Genomic DNA, 18579 nt, shown 5'->3' on the forward strand with positions numbered 1-18579 from the left:
ATACAAAGCTGCTAAGCGTTTGATTGTATAGATTCTTTAATTACTGGTCTAGATCATTAATTAAAACCAAACCAACTGCATCAATTATTAAAATACCCTTTGCAAACTAGAATATTCTTTCTTTAAGTTGAATTGTGAACAAAGTATTTTTCAGCCTGCTGCTGTGGCTGCACACACCTTTCCCACCCTGCAGTCAGCTGCTATGGGGGATGCCCTTTGGTGCTGCCACCCCCAAGATTTGCCACCACCATTGTGCCCAATCTCAGCTTGCCAACAGTGACAGCTCCAAAGGTTGGTGCAGTGCAGACTGCTAATGGCAAGGAGAAAGTGCACAAATTGGAAAGCAAGGTGACTTGCGATGCCTCATCTGAGCCAAATAGGGAGTTCTTGCTGCGCTGCAGCTTGCCTGGCACTGGTAACCAAAGCTCCTGAAAAGGACAGCAATATTGAGCATCACCCAGTGAAGGAGCCACAGGGAGAAAGATTCAGTATAGCCGAGTGCAAACACACAAAATAGCCAAGTTGGCTATCTGATATGTTTTCTTGTGGGGGTGAAAGAGTGCAAAGGGAACAGATCCAAAAACAGAAGAAAAAAAAAATCACACGGTGAGCAGTGGAGCCAGCCCAACATGGATTGCCCCACAGCCTGCAAGTAAAGTGCACGAAGAGATGAATACCTTCGTCCTTCCATTTGAGCTCAGATCCTTCAAGAATCACACGCACATAGAGCTTCCCCATAGTAAATGAATGCTTAGTATTAAGATAACCTATGCATATGTGTATGGCACTTGTGAGATGAGGGCTGTGGAGACTGCTAGAAACAGGTGCTAGGAGCAGAATGCAGCCAGGCACCCTGCACCAACCTGCTGAACAACCTGCACGGAAATAAAATGCATCACTGATGCTAATCACCCATTACAATACAAGCTTCAGTTTACTAGACACAAGTTACAGCTTTGGAAAGCTTCTGATCAAAGCGACACCTTCAACTGTACTTTAAACCGCTGCTGAATGATAGGTATATTCCCCATGAACACAGTAAAGAAAAAATGACAAACACAAGCCTTCCCACAGCAAAATTCAAGTATCACCTGGAGTTAAGGTTGGATGGTCCTCCCCAGCGGTACCTCTGGGCTTCCTCTTTCCCTCCACATACAAGGCAGTGCCTTGGGGTCCTTCCCCAGAATTAAGCCACAATTTAAATCTCAATTCAAAAATTTTTAAACATGGGAGAAGAACAATTGTTTTTTTTTTTTTCTGCCTATGAGTGAAAGTCTTAGAAATGTATTTTTAGTCATAATAAAAAAGAAGCTACAGTCAGGGAGAAGTCAAGTGTCTTAAACTGCTGTTCCCATTTTACTATTCTTATAAATACAAGCACTACAAAACCTTTCATGTTTTGAAGTCAGTGGGAGTTTTGCCACGTGCCTGTATTTCCTTGCAATTGCAACTGTTGGCAAGTGTGACTAATCCTTCAATGAAGGCAACGAGTTACCAAAACCAACAGCTTCCAGCTCAAGTCTTGGTCTTGCAGGTACTTCAGCACTGAGATAAAAATCTCTCCCCCTTCCCTACACCTAACTTGGCTGCATCGTATTTATACAAACTAAATTAATCATACGTTAAGGCTTGTATCATCAGACTGATCTTGAAGACCTCAGAGATACTAAAAACATAACTGGACAAGGCTCTGAAGAACGTGCCCTGGGCTGGGTCCAACTCCATCCCCTGCCTCTTCAGCTGGGCAGAAAACACCCAGAGGTCCCATGCCACCTGCACTACTCTGACAGCTACAGCTCACACAGGGGTGTGGGATCCCAAGGCCAGTGTCCTGTGGGACTCTTAGAAAGTTCTGCTAAATATTCAGTATTGGTTTCACAGATTGCGTCTGTAATCCCAGTTCCTCCTGGTTGTTACGGAAACTCCTTGCAGTAAGGCAAGGCATAGGGCAATGTACAGACATCGTAATTACCTCTTATCTCACCCAAATTGTTTGCCAATCTAGATAAACCGGCCACATGCCTACCTAACTCCTGATCCCATCAGCAGCACTGCATTCCTAGTTGCTTTCCATCCTCCCGTGCCTACTCTCTGTGCCACCTCTAAGTGCTCGCTCTGACTGATGTTCCTCTTCCTGTACCAGGAACTCATGATTATGTTTACTTGAAACTCTCCAAAATCTATTGCCTAACCTTAAAATGCATCAGATGAGGAAGCCTCATCTAGCAGATTCCACCTGAGAGGACGCTTACGGGAAAGACTGTTCTTCTCATCCCCACTGCAAAATGTTTCTAACAGCCTCAGAGGAAAACGCTCCTCTCTTAGACCAACTTCTCCAGGCACTTGAGACCGTAGAGAGATTGACTGCTTTTGACAACAGCATATGATATATATATTTTATATGCAAATGCAGTGATTTACAGGAGAACGCACACCTCCTTTCCAGCAAGCAGCACCAGATACATCCCAGATTAGTCCAGGTGAACTGTGCTCAAAGCAGGATTTTGTTGCGTGTAGGGCCATTGCCTGCTCTCCGAAGAAACAGAACTCACAAGGACCTCACCAGTCCAGCCCCACGTCACCTCTTGGAAACCAGTGAGAAAAGCAGTGGCTGTTTGCAAAGCCCCTACACAAAGGCAGCATAAACCTCAACACTAACTGCTCTTGTCTGGGTTATTTCAGCCAGGACCCCTAGGAAGACACAATGAGAAGGGGGGGGGGGAAAAAAAAAAAAAAAAAAGAGGTAGAAGAAAGAAGAGAAAATATTTAAGAGAAAGCTACCCTACTGCTCAAAGGGAAAAAAAAAAAAAAACAACAGAAAATTAACACGAGTTGGGAAAAAAAAAAAAACATTAAGCTTGGCAGTCATGGCTGTGAAATCAGTGCTTCCCCACTTCTTCAGATCATGACACTGATCCCAGATCCACTATCTGGGAAGCCTGAGCTCGTGATGCTCTCTGGTCCTGTCTAGCCAGTCTTCCTGGCCTGTCTACCCAGCTCACCAAAGTCCCACTTGAATTCTTTTCCCAGTGGAAGTCAGTCATCAACAACTGCTTAGGAATGTCCTGTGCTAGGTGGGTTAACATAACTGCAAGCTGCACTTGTGTGAGAAGATCCACCTACCTTGGTGGTGATGCCGGTGGAGTGTAAAATGCAAGTGCTGAAGGAAAAGGCTGCTTTTTCAGTGCTTGAACGAGATTAGGCTTATATTCTGGATCGACACACCATAACGAACCTTTTCCATTCACCTGCAAGAAAGAAGCATAGATGCTACAGAATTGGTAACGTACATGGCAGAAGGGAGGGTACTATCAATGCCTGGATAGGACTATAGTTCCAAAGGATTCTGAGAGCTGTGTACCTACTTTATTATATTCCACTCCTGCAGTACCCCAAGGCTAGTGGCACGCACAAGAAAACAATGTGTTCCAACTAAAATGTATGAAACTATTAAGAGACAGAAGCAGTCCTGCCAAGATGCAGAGAAAAATCTCAGAGCAAACCTCAAAGTTTGGTGCAACACCTCCTGCAAGCCCACAGAGGCCACCTGGCCACCTCCAGTCAGTGCTGAGGTAGAATACAATTTTACAGATGGATACTCCACGACTTCAAAGGCCCCACAAGGCATACAAGTTTGGGGTCCTATTTAAGTCACTGGACTTTTCAGGAAGAGTGGAAATATTTTGCTATTAATGGTGAAAGGAAATCAAATCAGGGAGCATTCCTAGCTGACAAACAGAGATGCCACTCTGTAATTTTAGTTGAAGCCACTGCCCTTCAAACAGATGTCTCACAGCATCTCTCAGTTATTTATTTTTTTAACCTGAACTTTCCTTACACCTATCTCTTTGTGCTAGAACAGCGCACGGCCTGAGAAGCACAAGATAGGTATCAATAAGCTTACCCTTAATTACACAGCTGACTCCTGCTCCGTGGTGACTGACAGGAGGCTGTAGCTGGCTGGGCACTAACAGGGGGATCCTCTCAGCTGGCTCTGTCCGTCTCCTCTGCACCAGACTAACACCTTCATCTCTTCCTGATCTCTCCTAGAGCTCAGCACTTGTCCTGGTCAGCACGGTGGCTTATTGGTTGTCCCCCATAAGGGGCCCAAATCTGTTTATTGTTTCCTTTCATAGCTTGGAGGCTCTTCCATTCACAGAGTATTGGGAATGCATCCCACCCACAAACCACCGCTCTGCACTATTTTATCTATTACCTTAGGCAAGCACTTCTACTTCTGGGTTAGCATGAAAACTTATCTTGCACCACTATTTATCCTAAATGCAGACTTTCAGCAAGAGACAACCCAGTGCCTGTGAAGTTGCTTCTACCACCACACTCGGGCCTACTGCTGAACAAAATACAAAGTAGAAAGCCAACAGACGTGAGGTTAGTGCCATACTTCAAAAGGAAGCAGGACTGCAGGTGGAAATCCCATCAAGTTGGTGGAAGGCCAGTGATGCTTGATGAGATGGCAGCTCCCGCCTCTTCACAACTTGACTCCCCATTGGTGGCAATTCATAAAAAAATAAAAATCCCCAAACTCACAGCCGTGTAATAGTTTAGCAAAGAGCAGTTGCCTGAGACATCTCAAAGCAGTTTCTTGCCCTACATCATCCTTCACCTCACTAAATTACATAACTGTGTGCAAAAGTACACAGCTTTTCAAATAACTGCCAGTAAGGGCAGAGGAATAAGTTTTCACCTCTCTCCTCTACAGAGCCCAAGGCCATATGCACTGACTCTGCTACAAACTGGAGGGCTCACAGGAGAACAGAAACACCTCCCTGGTGATCCATACAGGCTGTAACCCAAGACCCCACATCCATTCCTTGCTGCCCTTTAACCACACAACTTTTCACATTGACTCTACCACTTTCCCTGCTTGGGAGGGGAAAAAAAAACAAAAACAAAAACAAACCAGAATACATTTTCATGGATGCAACCCTTTGACTTCCCCTCACCTACTCAGAACCCGATAACACCAGGGGATTTGCTAGGGAAGGAAAAGAGTGGGCAGTTCCTGCTGCCCTTACGCCAAGACATTTGGTGCGACTCCTATGCGCACCATGAGGTGTCCAGATCTGGAGCAGATCAGCTGTAATATGCAGATTCACAAAGCAGCAAGTTGTAGAGCAGTTTACAAGACTTCCCTTCCCTACCCTGATCCTTCTTCTGAAATTCACATCTCCTCTCCCAGACAAAGCTGCCCACTCATTTAAAGTAGGCACACTGAGAACCAGCGTTCAGCCCTGCACATCAACCCAGCCCTTCCTGACATCTGCTGAACTCTAGGCTTTACATCAAGGACCCCCATCTCCATTGAGAGGCTGCCAGGCACTACGTGCATTTCTGATAACGAGCCTGCTACCACTTGTGCTGAAGTCCAACCACGTGGGTTCAGGGTTTGTTTGCTGACTTTGGGGTGAGGGCAAGTGTTGTTTCATTTTGTTTTGGAAGTCAGAGCAGACTCTCTGAGAAACAGGATGGGAAATGAGAGAGGGAGGAAGGAAATCAGTAATAAAATAATTCAAGTCAGTAGGACATCTATACAGAAGTATCCTTGACTTTAAGAAGTGGATCTTTACGCAAAAGCCTTCTTGAGACAAGCTGCGTGTAGAGACATGCAAAGTTATGACAACACCGTTATGGCAGAGGTCAAAGCACTGCAGTACATCAAATGCAGGAATTAAGAAGGTTGTTTGAATGCTAGAGCTGTGCTAAGAGATCACAAGTGAAAAGTTGGTTTAATATTCACGGCAACTTTCAGATTAAGAAACATCCTATTACAGTGCTTCCATTTAGATGCTTTTCATAGTAAAAAAAATTTCTTATTTTCCCCTTATTTAATCAGACAGCAAACAAATAAGTGAGCTGAGGTATGTGAGGGTATAGGACAGGAAACAAGCAAATACTATTTGAGCAAAATCTATTGGAAATGAGTCTGTAAATGGAAAAAAAAATTGGCAGCAATAAATTCAGTAAAGCACCAAGACATTTGGGAGAATTCAAGGTAGACATGCAATCGCAGTTTGACCCATTTTTTTTCCTGATAAGATTCCTTACCACTGTGCTGCCCCATGTCCTGCAGCATGTGTCTCCCCGTTACTTTTGTGTTGTTCCTGTTGGCAGAGCGCGTGTGTGTCTTCACATGGGTGTGAAGGTGGGAAGGGGACAACAAGTGTTTTCAAGCTCCCCAGCTTGGCACCTCACACCAACAGCAAAAGCATCCCTTCTGCTATGGCACACAGCAACCCACTGACTGTAGGTACAAACTGCAGTGTCACCTGCCAGGCTGCTAGCCCTGCCCAACTCACAGAGAGGGGCAGAGCCCCAGCAACAGTTATCTGTAGCAGGTTCCCTAACGATACATCCTTCCCAGCCACGAGGGTGCACCTTGCCAATTCCAAACCCCACACGTGACACTGTTCAGAAAATCAGCATTGGCAAAAACTTAAATAATTGCCCTCAAACAAATGAGTTCCTTTAAAAGAAAACAAAACACCACAAAACAAAGAAATCACACCACAAGACATCCTGAAACAGATGTCTAATATGTTAGGTTGAGTATTATAGCCTAGCAAAATTCTAAGTGGAAACAAAGTCCTATACAATAAGGTTTGTAAAGGATGTATTGCAGGTAGCTCTACCCAGCTCAGTACTAAACACAAGGTCAATTAAGGCACTTGGACACTTGTCAGAAGTGGCATTTCTGAAATAACAACAGTTGTGAAGAAAGCGTTTAAAGGATTCCAACACGCAACTGCTTCACACATGGTGAGGGGAGGAAGCCCTTGAGAACAACAGGGTCTTCTTAATTCCCTTGTGAATTTCAAGCCTTATTTAACTCCCTCCCCCCCAGGCCTCACCTTGCCATGGCTTCTCTCCACCTTCCGGAAACATTTATTCAAGGAGAGGTTGTGTCTGACAGAGTTCTTCCACCCCGTTGGTGCCGTGGCGAAGTAGGGGAAGCGTTCCAGGATCCAGCTGTAGATTTCTTTGACTGGGAGGCTCTTGTTGGGAGAGTGCTCAATAGCCATGTAGATGAGGAGGCTGAAAGAATAAGGAGGCTTGGAAGTGGAAGATTTTTTTTCTGGATTCTGGTAGGAGGGCGAGAAAGATGGCACGCTGTCACCCTCAATGTCATATAAAGGGCTAACAATTGGAAGACCCTCACTTCCAAGGCTGAAGTTTGTTAGAAGATTAGTACTTTCATGCAGCCAGTTCAAATTTGTGAGCTCATCATCTGCTGAATCGCTGTCCACTACAGTGGCCTTAGGCCTCCCCGCATCCCCTGCATCGGGCAGGCTTCCCATCCTGTGTGACTGTCTTAGTCCTGCAGCTTTCTCTGCTCCTGGAGTTTTAGCTTTCTTATCCGGAGTCATTCCAGTGACTGGACCCATTTAGTTTGATTGGTCTGCAACAAAGGAGACAGAAATCAATGCAAAACTTCAAAATCATGCTGAGTGGCAGCCTGCCAAGCCAAAAAAGCTCCAGGGGAACATGACATCATACCATCCCCATACTGTGGGCACTGGGGAGAGCCAGGCCCAACGCATCTCCTCCAGTAACCTCATGAGGACCTTTTAACTTCCCCATGGCTAAAGCACACGGTAAGCACGTGGAAATTGCTCTACTCTTCTTGACAAGTCAATTGGGATACAGAAATAATAGAGTTGACATCAACACTTGAAAAAGACCACATCAGGTAGGACCTAAAACATTCTCTTCTCACATTTAGTCTTTAATGATACTCATTATATCATAAATTAACCGTATTTAGAAGTGTTTGCTCTTGGTTCCTAAAGAGGAAAAAATAAGTCCCAAAGCTAAAATAGCATAAAGTGAATTCAAGGTCTCAGCACAAATGGAGTCTTTACAACCCCCTGCAAGTCTCAAGCACTCCCTCGCACTGGGGAGGCTGAAACAAGCTAACAGTTTGCTGCTGGCCTAACAGCTGCTTTTTCTGCTGATGTCATCACATTAGAGCCTCGCTGCACCTAAAGCTTTGGCCAACACAGCTGTACCAGAAGCACAGCCCAACAAAACCACTTCACATATGTAGCCTGCTATAAATGCAAGGCTCTCCGACTCCAGATGCAAGCTTACCAGCAAAGTTAATGATCATACAAACTGTAAGAAATAAAATCCATACAAATCAGATTGACTTCCCTATCCCTGTACGGGAGCTACCGTTCTGGTTTCATGCTCTAGCTCCTACTGCAACTGCTCAACTGTAAACCAGACAGCAGGTGAGGATAGTTATCTCATCAGACAGTGTGACACAAGTTAATGGATGGGTTTTTTTGGAGCAGTTATTGTAGTATTTGCTGTAAACACATAGCTTAGTGCACTTGTGCTTCTGCAGAGAAAGCAGGGACAAGGACCTGTTCGGCCTCTGTACAAGAGCAAACCATCAGATTAAGTCTATTGCTACTAAGATTTTAAACAGAAATTATCAGGGAACACAGAATTCACTCCTTCCCCAGAAAACACATCAAGCAATTTCCTCTCTTCATCTGCTTGTACTCTTCCCTGCCAACTATTGCAAAGCTCTCCTTGTTCCCTCTTGTCAGGGGATCATGCAAACTGGAGCAGCCCAAGACCCAGACTCACACAGGCAATCTGCCCAGCACAGTGTAGACCAATTTATCCACCTTCTCCAGCAAACAAAAGCTGTACTTACCCGTACCAGTACTGGAAACTATCCCCAAATTTTCAATCTATGTCCAGGGACAGTCATAATCAACTGTTAGCTCAGACATTAAATAAATTAAAGAAAAGCAAATCACTCATATAGCTGGTCAAAAGTAATTCTGCTCTGCCTACAAACTGCTTCTCCCCCAAGCTATCAGAGCAGATTTACATTGGCAGTTGGTGAATGCTGGCTTTAAAACTGAGCCATTTATATACATGTCTATGTCACTTTTTCAATTCTCCGTTAAATTAAAAAATAGTGACAAAATCCACAAAGTGAGACAAACCCAAGCTCTGCCGCAACATTTCAGCATTTTCATTACAATAACCAATACTACTGCCTTGTCCCATGTCTCCCATTAACTTAAACTTGGTAGTTAAAATCAGGGAGACACTGAGATATCAACACGCTTTTTGTTTGTACGCTATTATGTATTAGTAGAGAATCACAAGAATAATTAATATGAACAATAGTAATATTACTGGAATATGGTATCGCTGGAATTGTTAATAATTAATATTCTGCATACAATTGTTTGCAAACAATATATTTCTAGTGAATATATGCAAATATATTATTACATATTATAACATATTAATATAAAAGCAAATAATATGCCATGCTTCTCTTAGTAGATGCATTACAAAGAGCCATATCTTATATTATCTCCATAATGCCTAGTTTACCACCTTACACATCTTCTACACAAACACATCAGCAGATGATACAAATTTCTTATAAGATTATAAAGGTGATTATTAGACTATTATGGTCTGATAAATATCAGTGGAGAGGAAAACTGGTTCTTTAACTACCACAGCCTTCAAAGGTAGCCTCAAATGTAAGGGTTGTATGATTCACTGAAGCCATCGCTGCTGGGAGCAGGAAGGGTTTTGGGGACAGGGTTGATCCTGGGGGAGTATCACAGGACAGCAGTCCACCAAAGAGCATGGAAGAAGCCCTCCAGAGCAGATATTGTGACAGAAGAACTGTATACACTTGGACCCTCAGTGTTTTTCCTCATGTTTCTCTCTGCTGTCAGCTAGGGAGGTTGATGCAAACAAGGTTAGAGGCAGCCAGTTGGACTTGCTCTCCATCATGCTCCCACCCAAGCCAAATTAGCAGTACCGATATAAAACAGGAGAGGCCTCTTACCAGCATCTCCAGTTGACACACCAAATGCCCAGAAACTCACCGCTCTTCCCATGGTGACAGCCCAGCCAGCAGGCTAGAACTTCCAGCCTTCCAAATGCAGGAATAACACACTTTGATTATGCCTCTAAGAACGTGAAGCAGTGCACACTGACTCTGTGCATGTAGTATAGCATGCTGCCATTAGCATTAGCATTGCAATGGAATGGAGAAATATTCAAAGCCTAATGGCATCATGTATCCAAATCCCAAGTGATTCAAGCATCTATCTCCACTGAGCACCTCAAAAACAAAGTACCGCAACAGAGAAGGCCGTAGGTGTATTCAGGCAGGCCAGAAGCCCCAACATACCAGGAAGATATTCAGCATCACAAGACACTGCACACAATGCTGTTGCTGAATAAACCACTCCACACCACTCAATAATCACCAGTTCATAAGAAACCAATGAGTTGCTAGCTAAAGTGAGATCATATTACATACCAGAGACAAAATTTTAAGCCATGTGCATACAGACTGAATGCTTGTAGCAAATCTGGAGGCTGAGCACCTGCGGCCTCTAACCACCTGCAGCTCAAACACAGAACAAGCAGGGAGGTTGCCTGTTTCTGTTCTGAGCAATGAATCCTCAGCAAGCCCAATGCCAAGTTCAAGGAAAATCCACCTCTTCTAAGCACAGAGGATACCCCTCTGCATGGCTCTGCACTGCCTGTGTGTCATTCCTGGTGTTCATTCTCCATACCAGACCTGGATTCTGCTTTTACCTGGAAACACAGCATCACCTGGTTTGAGATTTTTGTTCTCCTGGAGAGACGGAGAAATTTCCTATTTATCATAAGAGAGTAGAAAAAAAATATAAAGAACAAATAACATCTCTACAAAAATAAAAAATGCTTACAGAAGATGGTGGCTTCTGCAATCTTCTTTCAAACTCACTGAAGAGCTCAGTTTGTGAAAGGTTCTGGGGGCTGAAAGGTACTCAGTGTAGCAAATTATATCTGTGGTTACACCAGGTTTGCACATCCCCATGTATACATTCCCAGCCATTTCTTCATTTTGATGAAAATGAATGAGCCCTGCTACGTTCTTTCACAGAAATAAATACTCGTGAGCTTTTTATGAGAACAAAGGTTCTTTAATTTCTGGCATACAGCACGTGCATGTACTCATACAAGCAGCAAACCACAACACATTATGGCCATAAGCAAAGTCACAATACTGCTGCCACAGCATTTCTAGTGTGATCCCTAGGCAAGCTGACATGACTCAATTCCCCTTTCCTCCTGCTCCTCTTTCCTCTCCCATTCTCGTGTCCAAGTGCAAGATCCTGCCCCATTACGCCTCAGAGCAGGTGAAACAGGAAATCTCACTGCCACACCAAACACACCCCTTGGGACAGTTTTCTGCCCTTTTACTAAGTTAGACACCTAACACAAGGCACAGTTTTGCCAGCAGTCTCAGATCCAGCAGACTCCAGGTGCCCTAGGAAGCTGCCATAGATGCCTCTGTGCCACTAAAGGTGACAAGGACGCTTCCCTGAACCAGCAGGGCTGCAGGTAACAACGCACAGCCATTGTTTTACTTCTGCAGCCACCACAGGCAATGGCCTGACTTCCAACTGGAGAAAAAGCATTTGGCCTTTTGTTAAACCAACCAACCAACCTTTTCTGTAGTATAGCATTGTATGGGCAGGGCTGCTACTTAACTCTTCTTCACTTTCCAGCTCAATGCAAGGTGGAGTGAGATGAAAGCTACCATATAGCACCCACAATGCCCCAGGTTAGGACAACCTTCTCTAAACACAGCCATTTGATTCTGTAGGACCAGCCAAGCAAACAGGTGACCTCAATAGCCATTTGGGAAGACCTGCAACCTGCTAACAGTGCAGTAATTTCTCTCAAAAGTTAAAAATAGACTACGCACGCACTGCCTAAGGAGCAATGCATGGCTTTAATCCAGGAGGTTTTTAATGGTATCACACTGCTGTCACATGAGGGCAGCTCCGTCACCACACTCTCAGGGCGTGCAGCCTTAGCTACACCAGCGGAGTATTTGTGCTGTCTGCACACAAGCTTGTACTCATGGACACAGGCTCTGGGAGAGTATTTAAAAACATCCACATGTGCTTTTGCATGCCAGCAGCTATACCGGTGTCAAACTGTTCTGCTGATTTTTTGAATTTCCTTTCATTTATGGGAGGTGTATCTACACCAGGGATTGTCCTGACTTAAATACATCAATGTGTATATTCTGTTGTTAAAACAGCACAAGAAGTACATGCATAAATGGCTGTCACCACTCACACAAGTTTGCAATAAGCTTTCAAGCCAGCACACATGCAGCAAAGGACCAATGGCAAGTGTTCTGTGCATCGAAGGGAGAAGTAATAGAACTCCTCACACAGCTAGTGAAAACCCATTGAGAAAAAGCTGCAAGCACTGAAGACACAACACCCACGTGGCTGCAAGCATTCAGAGCCCAACACTGGACCACTTACCCTGCACTGAACCTTCTCTGCTCTCCTTTGTCTCAGGCTCCCCCCACAACACCATCCACAGGCTCCGCAGGCCGGGGCTCGGATTCGAATCCCCACAGCACTGCAAATGGCCTATATTTGATTACAAGGCCGCATGATGTCACGTATCCAAGACAACTAAAGCACCACAGTCTCCTGAGGACAAAACCACCTCTTGGTCACAGATTTGAGCAACCGGCAGGCAACTGATCTCTTGTTTCCAGATCAGGCTGCTGTGCTCGCCGGCAACGCAGGACACTAGCACCTCCTGCCATGCAAACCATGACTGAGGAGTAATTGTTCAAGGTGGTTATCAGCTTCCTAAAGCCAGCCTGCCACACAGAGAGCATGGGAGCTTTGGCATTTCTTCATCATCCTGCTGAAAGGAAACGGGGTTTCCAGGAGTAATATTTCCAAGCTTCTCCCCTTTTAATGTCAATATCCTCCCACACCCTTTCACCTAATTAGGCAGGAAAAAAAAGAAAAGAAAAAAAACCCTGATTTTCTAATATCAGGAAAAGCTAAAAAAAAATATATATATATATATATATATCCTGTGCAATTTAAGAACGGAAGGGAAAAAAAAAAAACCCTTATCATAGCCCAGGGAAGAAAATGGGAAGAGATTTCATCTGACATCTAACACAGAGTGGTGGAATGGCTGGGTTGGAGTGGACCCTGAAGATCATTTACTTCCAGTTCCAACTTGTGTGAAAAAAAGTTTCTTAACCAAACATAAACATACACACGAGAGTCTTTGTGATTAAAATAAGTGTCTTTTAACAAAAATGATAAGTAAACTGAGACAGGCCCAGGTAGCTGGGCCCTGTAGGCCTCGCTGGGCCCAGAGCCATCGGATCACCTAAGTGCTGCCACCACTGGGCTGGGAGTCGCAGGGCTGCCCTAAAGGTTGCAGCCAGCCTGAGACCTGGCTCCCTGCACCTCGAGTTTAACACATGCACACGAAAACAGTCTAACAGGGAAACTGGGAAGTGGGAAACAAAAATAAGAGGGTAATCTATGCCATTTTGAAAAGCCTTGGTGTCGCTGAAGGGGAAAAAAAAAACTTGGGCTTTTTTTCATGATTTGTTTTTGAATAAGAAAAACCCTTCTCCGTCAATAGCAGATGTATCTTTCAAAAACAAAAGGTACCAGCCACGCAGCCCAAATTCTGTACATTGTTGAATGAACTGAAAATGCAAATGAAGAAGCGAGCCATTCACAAATGAGTCATTTGAACAAATGCCAGGCAAAGACAGTCTGATGCTAATTTCCTTTCCAGGATAACTGTTACACGTTTCTCTACCATCCCCTTGAAACAGAAGCGAATATCCCTATAGCTACATTTCAGCTGGTGTCAGTAACAATTTACCAACACTTGAAACACAATGCTCCATTTTCCATGCAGCTTTTCTGCCTTCTTCAGCCTTAAAGCACCAGAACTTCTACTTTCCAGCTGAAAACCAACAAGCTGAAACTTCACCTGAAGCAACCCTTATGTAAGATATAATTTCAGAGCAACATCAGTGCCTAACACAAAACAGCCTCCACATTACAGCTTAGCAATTGCCAAGCTTTCACTAATTGCTGTTTTCCAGTTACTGCTTCCCGAGTTCAAGTTTTCCTTTTACCCTGTAAGGTCTGGCTACACTCAGAGAGGGCTTTTCAGGAATTCTTGCTGCCCAGTAAAGACAGGAACTTCTGCACTGATGCTTCATTTTCTTTTAAGCCATATCCTGAAAACTCCATAAGCAGGAAACTACTAAAGGGGCAACAAAACTCAGCAGTCATTAGCATTGATATACCTTGAGATAGGCCAAAGGGATGAATAACACCTGCCTGCATCCTCAGAAACACTCAGGCTCTGCTCACAGGGCTCTTATTTGTCATCCCCATGCAGACACAAAGAACCCACAGCACAGCAGAATGATGTTCCTGTCCTCACACTGCTCATCTCCCCAGCTGTTCCAGTAACACAACATCCTCCCCCAGCCAAGTTACTGGACATCTCTCTCTGAACTCAACTCTGTTTCATTTAGCTTTCAGTTTTAAAATTATGTCAGAATAATCCCTCTGCTCATAACAGTTGTGGCACAAAATTATTTTTTCCTCCATACAACAACCACACACTGGAACAACTGGGCCAACTGTGTCTCTTGTACAGAAAAAGCACCCAGTTCATCATATAGAACCCTGCACGCTGAAGGCACACCTTCAATGAAATGCTATGGATGATGTAAGCTTCTTTGTTCGCAACGGAAAGGCACCTGTGGTGATAAGGCGAGGCTATGGAAACACCAGGCGACACTAACCACTTCTCATATAGCATGGTCAAAAGTCCAAAAGCAAACTGGCTTGTACTTTGACTAGACAACATCCCCTAAACAATGTTTCCTGATAGCTGGATGGGTTGATTTGCCTCCTCAGCCTGAGGATGCCAGACAAGTAACTGCTGCTGTCTGGCCACAAGCTTCCCAGATCACTGTTGGGGTGTGTGCAAGTTTCTCAGTCACTGGGCAATCTTCATGGACAGTAATCATCCTTTAAGCAACTACACACTTGCCCCAGATATAAGCACAATGCAGAAGAGCAACAGATTGCTGAAAAAGGAAGCAAACAACCACATTAACAGAGAAACTAAAAGTAGCTACAAAGTGTAAGACTGGAATGCACTAAAACAACCCGAAAGAAGACAAAGCCTGAGCATAGTATCAAGACAAGCTGCTCCTGGAGACAGGCCTTGGGAATATACTGAGTCACACCTTGCAAAGTCCACAAAAAAAAAAAAAAAAAAAGAAAAGAAAGAAAGAAAAGCAACTGCTACTGACATGATATACACAGGTGGGATGCTCAGCTGGTGGAAAAGAAGCCAAGTAATACAAAGATGGAGTAGAAGTGCCTGAGTACCTCCAATCCAGCCCTTAATGGATGGAAAATAGCCACTCCAGCAGTTAAAGCTGCCCAGCAATGCTGCTGAGAGGCACACTGAGCTATGCCAATGAGTAGCTCTGGTGCAGACAGCTGGGTTCAATGCCAACAAAGAGATGGAGAGCAATGCTTTCCCCTGCCTGCCACAGAGGGCATGGAGGGAAAGGGGTGATATCTGCAGCAGCAGCTTATTGAATAAATGAGTTCCTAAGCTGCCCTAACCTTTGAAGAGAAAGAAGTTGAACTTAATAGAAAAAGAAGTTTGACCACATCAGAAAGAAGTAGAAATCCACCTCACTGAGTTTTTGTATAAATCACCTTATACACACACAAATTGCAAAAGCTTTTCTTAAAATGAATCCGGCACCAAGTAACCCTTCTGTAACAGAGACATTTCCCCCTAAACACAGCAGCCAGTACTCCCAGCCACCTCCGGGCCCTCAGCACTCAGCAGCTCTTTTCCAGAGCACACTCCAAGGCTCGTGCTTTGGTGGCCGTAACATTTTATAGGAAGAAGACAAAGCAACAGAGGTCATAAGGATGGTATCCAGCATCAGGCAGTGCTTCCTCTGTACCAAGTGATTTATTACTAAGGCACAGGCAAGCTGACTTGAATTGTCTTTTGCAAGTGCCCTGGAGTATCACTATGTGCTTTTACAGAGCAATAAGAGAAAGTTGGTTTATCACTGCTCAGTGTGCACACAGAACAGCAAGCACACAATATGACAGGGAATGAATAAACAAACATGTATGAAGATGAAAAGGTCCATCCAGAGACAGCAGAGCACCACCTCAGACATTTCTTCTTTTACTTGTGGCTGTCTCCTCTGGAGTCAAGGAAACTACCAGGGCTGGGAAAAGACACATACACTGCACACGCAAAGCCTAAGACAGAGATCAGCCCTTTATTATAGCGGGAGCTGGATGAGGCGTGCAGTTTGCAAGTGCACACTTGTTGAAAGACAAAGCAGCATGTTTCCATGAGTCACGGAAGCACCACTGACAGCAGGATTTCTGCAAAGGAAGTTGCACAACACCACCTAATTGTCTACAGGCACACGAGGTAGACTCAACAACTGCTCCAGCCTCTACCTACTTCCTTCCATAAGGTAAAAGGTTTACAACTAGCACTGTGACATCTCATGCATGAGCATATGCATAATACATCTCACTACATGGAAGAGGGAGAAACAACCAGAAGAAAACTCAAGGAGCCAAATGGAGTAAAACTGGTAGAACTTACACCTATGCCAGAAGGTAAAAGGCATGCCCTGCACCATCCTTGCAGCTGACAGCCGCTACTCAGGGGACAAAAAGGCCTAAGGACTGCTTGTCACTGATGTACAGCCGGGGAAGGAAGGCTGTATTTATACAGCTCATTTTGCACCCTGGTGGTGCAGTACAAATATCCCCTTGAAGAACACAGCACAAGAGGTGCACAGTGGCTGCAGCACACTGTCACCTCTTCCAACACTTGTTTCTGTCACCCCACAGGTTGTGATCTGGCTGGGAGGAACCCTATGACACCAGCATAACAACTGCTGCTGTTTTTATGGGAATCAACATTCCCATGCAAGAACTGCATCACCTTCCAATCAGTTTGAACAAAATCCCTATGCAGCTTCTTTGGGCATCAGATTATCTTGTTTGTTTACAGGGCTGGCACATCCCTACACTCACACAGCTGCTGGGAATGCTGGCACCTTCCATCCCATGCTCCCAGAGGCAATGGGAAGGCTCTTCAAAAAGAAAACTCCTGACAGATGAAGCCACTGAATCAGCACGCTGCGTAGTTGGTGTCTCTTTTGGGATAAAACATGTTGCTTTTGGGCTGAGTGATCCCTACAGAGCTTTGTCAAAAGAGCCTAGCCTGCAGCACATAAAGGGGTTCCAACTTCATCCTCCGGTCTAGATCCTGGCAACAAAGATATCAGCCAGGTTTTGTCCTAGTCAAACCTCCAAGAGCTCTCAGTACTTGAGAGCTGTGGACCTGTTGGAGCGCATCCAGAGGAGGGACACAAAAATGATCCCAGGGATGGAACACCTCCCTACGAGAACAGGCTGAGAGCTGGAGCTCTGCACCCTGGAGAAGAGAAGGCTCAGGGGAAACCTGAGAGCAGCCTGTCACTATCTAAAGGGGGGCTGTAATAAAGAAGGGGACACACTCTTTAGCAGGATCTGTTGTGACCGGACAAGGGGAAATGGTTTCAAACTAAAAGAGAGTAGATTTAGGTTGGATATAAGGAAGAAGATTTTTACAGTAAGGGTGGTGAGGCACTGGCACAGGTTGCCCAGAGAGGTGATGGATGCCCTGTTCTTGGAGACATCCAAGGTCAGGCTGGATGGGGCCCTGAGCACCTGACGGAGCTGGAGGTGTCCCTGTTCAGTGCAGGGGGGGTGGGGGGGTCAGACTAGATGGCCTTTAAGGGTCCTGTTCAACTCAGATGATTCTGTGGCACACTGGTACTCAGCTACATCCATCAGTTCAAACTCTGTGCCACTTTCATTGCTACCGTACATCTTTCAGCCCAGAGCTGCCGTGCCAAGCTGTGTGTCACAGAGGTTGGAAAGGCCAGGTGGCACCTGTCAAAAAAACTAAATAAACAAAACACAAAGCAAACGAAAACAGAAAAACAAACCAAACTAAGGCAACACATAAAACTGCCACAACTCTTCCAAATTTGGTGACATAAGACCATGTGAGCTTCATTTCTTTTAAACAGATTCATCATCACACCCAACTTCTGAGAGGAAGGAAGAGCCCAAACCAAAAAACGAACAGAAGTTGACTTCAATGAGTCCCACGGTGGTACATAACAGCCCCAACGTTCCTCAAGTCCATTCAAACACGAGTGCACTGGTAACACAATTTGCAGTACATATCACTTAGCACAGGTCAAGAAAAGCACCAGCTCACAGGTCAGGCACCAACCTCACGAAAAAGTTATCTTCACTGCATTCAAGCACAACGTCAGCCCGTGTTTCCAACTTCCACGTGTCGCAGCGGCCGCGGCCGAACCCGACGCCCGGACGGCTCCGCGCCGCCCCTCACCTTTCCCCACGCGGCCCCAGGGGGAACCCCCGCACAAACGAGTTCCCGGGGAAACTTTCCACGCGTTCGCTGCGGAACGCCCGTCGCTTATTTAACGCGATCGCTACCCGACGCGGGCAGCCCGCCGTTAAGCCGAGCTCCCTCAGCAGCCGGCCGCACGGCCGGGGCCGCGCAGAGCCCCCGCCGGGGGAGGAGGAGGAGAGCGGAGGGGGCGGGGCCGCCCGGTGCCGGGCC

At 45.2% G+C, this 18579-nt stretch overlaps 1 protein-coding gene across 2 annotated transcripts in view; it reads right to left on the minus strand.

The window, feature by feature from the left end:
- FOXN2 (forkhead box N2) overlaps positions 1-18359 on the minus strand; it is a 29637-nt gene extending 11278 nt beyond the window's left edge. For both annotated transcript variants that reach the window (XM_021392949.1, XM_021392948.1), the window contains exons 1-3: positions 18226-18359; positions 6870-7417; positions 3124-3248 (exon numbers count right to left, since the gene is read on the minus strand). In XM_021392949.1, the coding sequence (XP_021248624.1) occupies positions 3124-3248; positions 6870-7403 (659 nt within the window). In that variant the 5' untranslated portion in view covers positions 7404-7417; positions 18226-18359. The remainder of the gene's footprint in view (positions 1-3123; positions 3249-6869; positions 7418-18225) is intronic.

The sequence above is a fragment of the Numida meleagris genome, chromosome 3 (assembly GCF_002078875.1).
Source record: "Numida meleagris isolate 19003 breed g44 Domestic line chromosome 3, NumMel1.0, whole genome shotgun sequence".
NCBI classification, from domain to species: Eukaryota; Metazoa; Chordata; class Aves; order Galliformes; family Numididae; genus Numida; species Numida meleagris.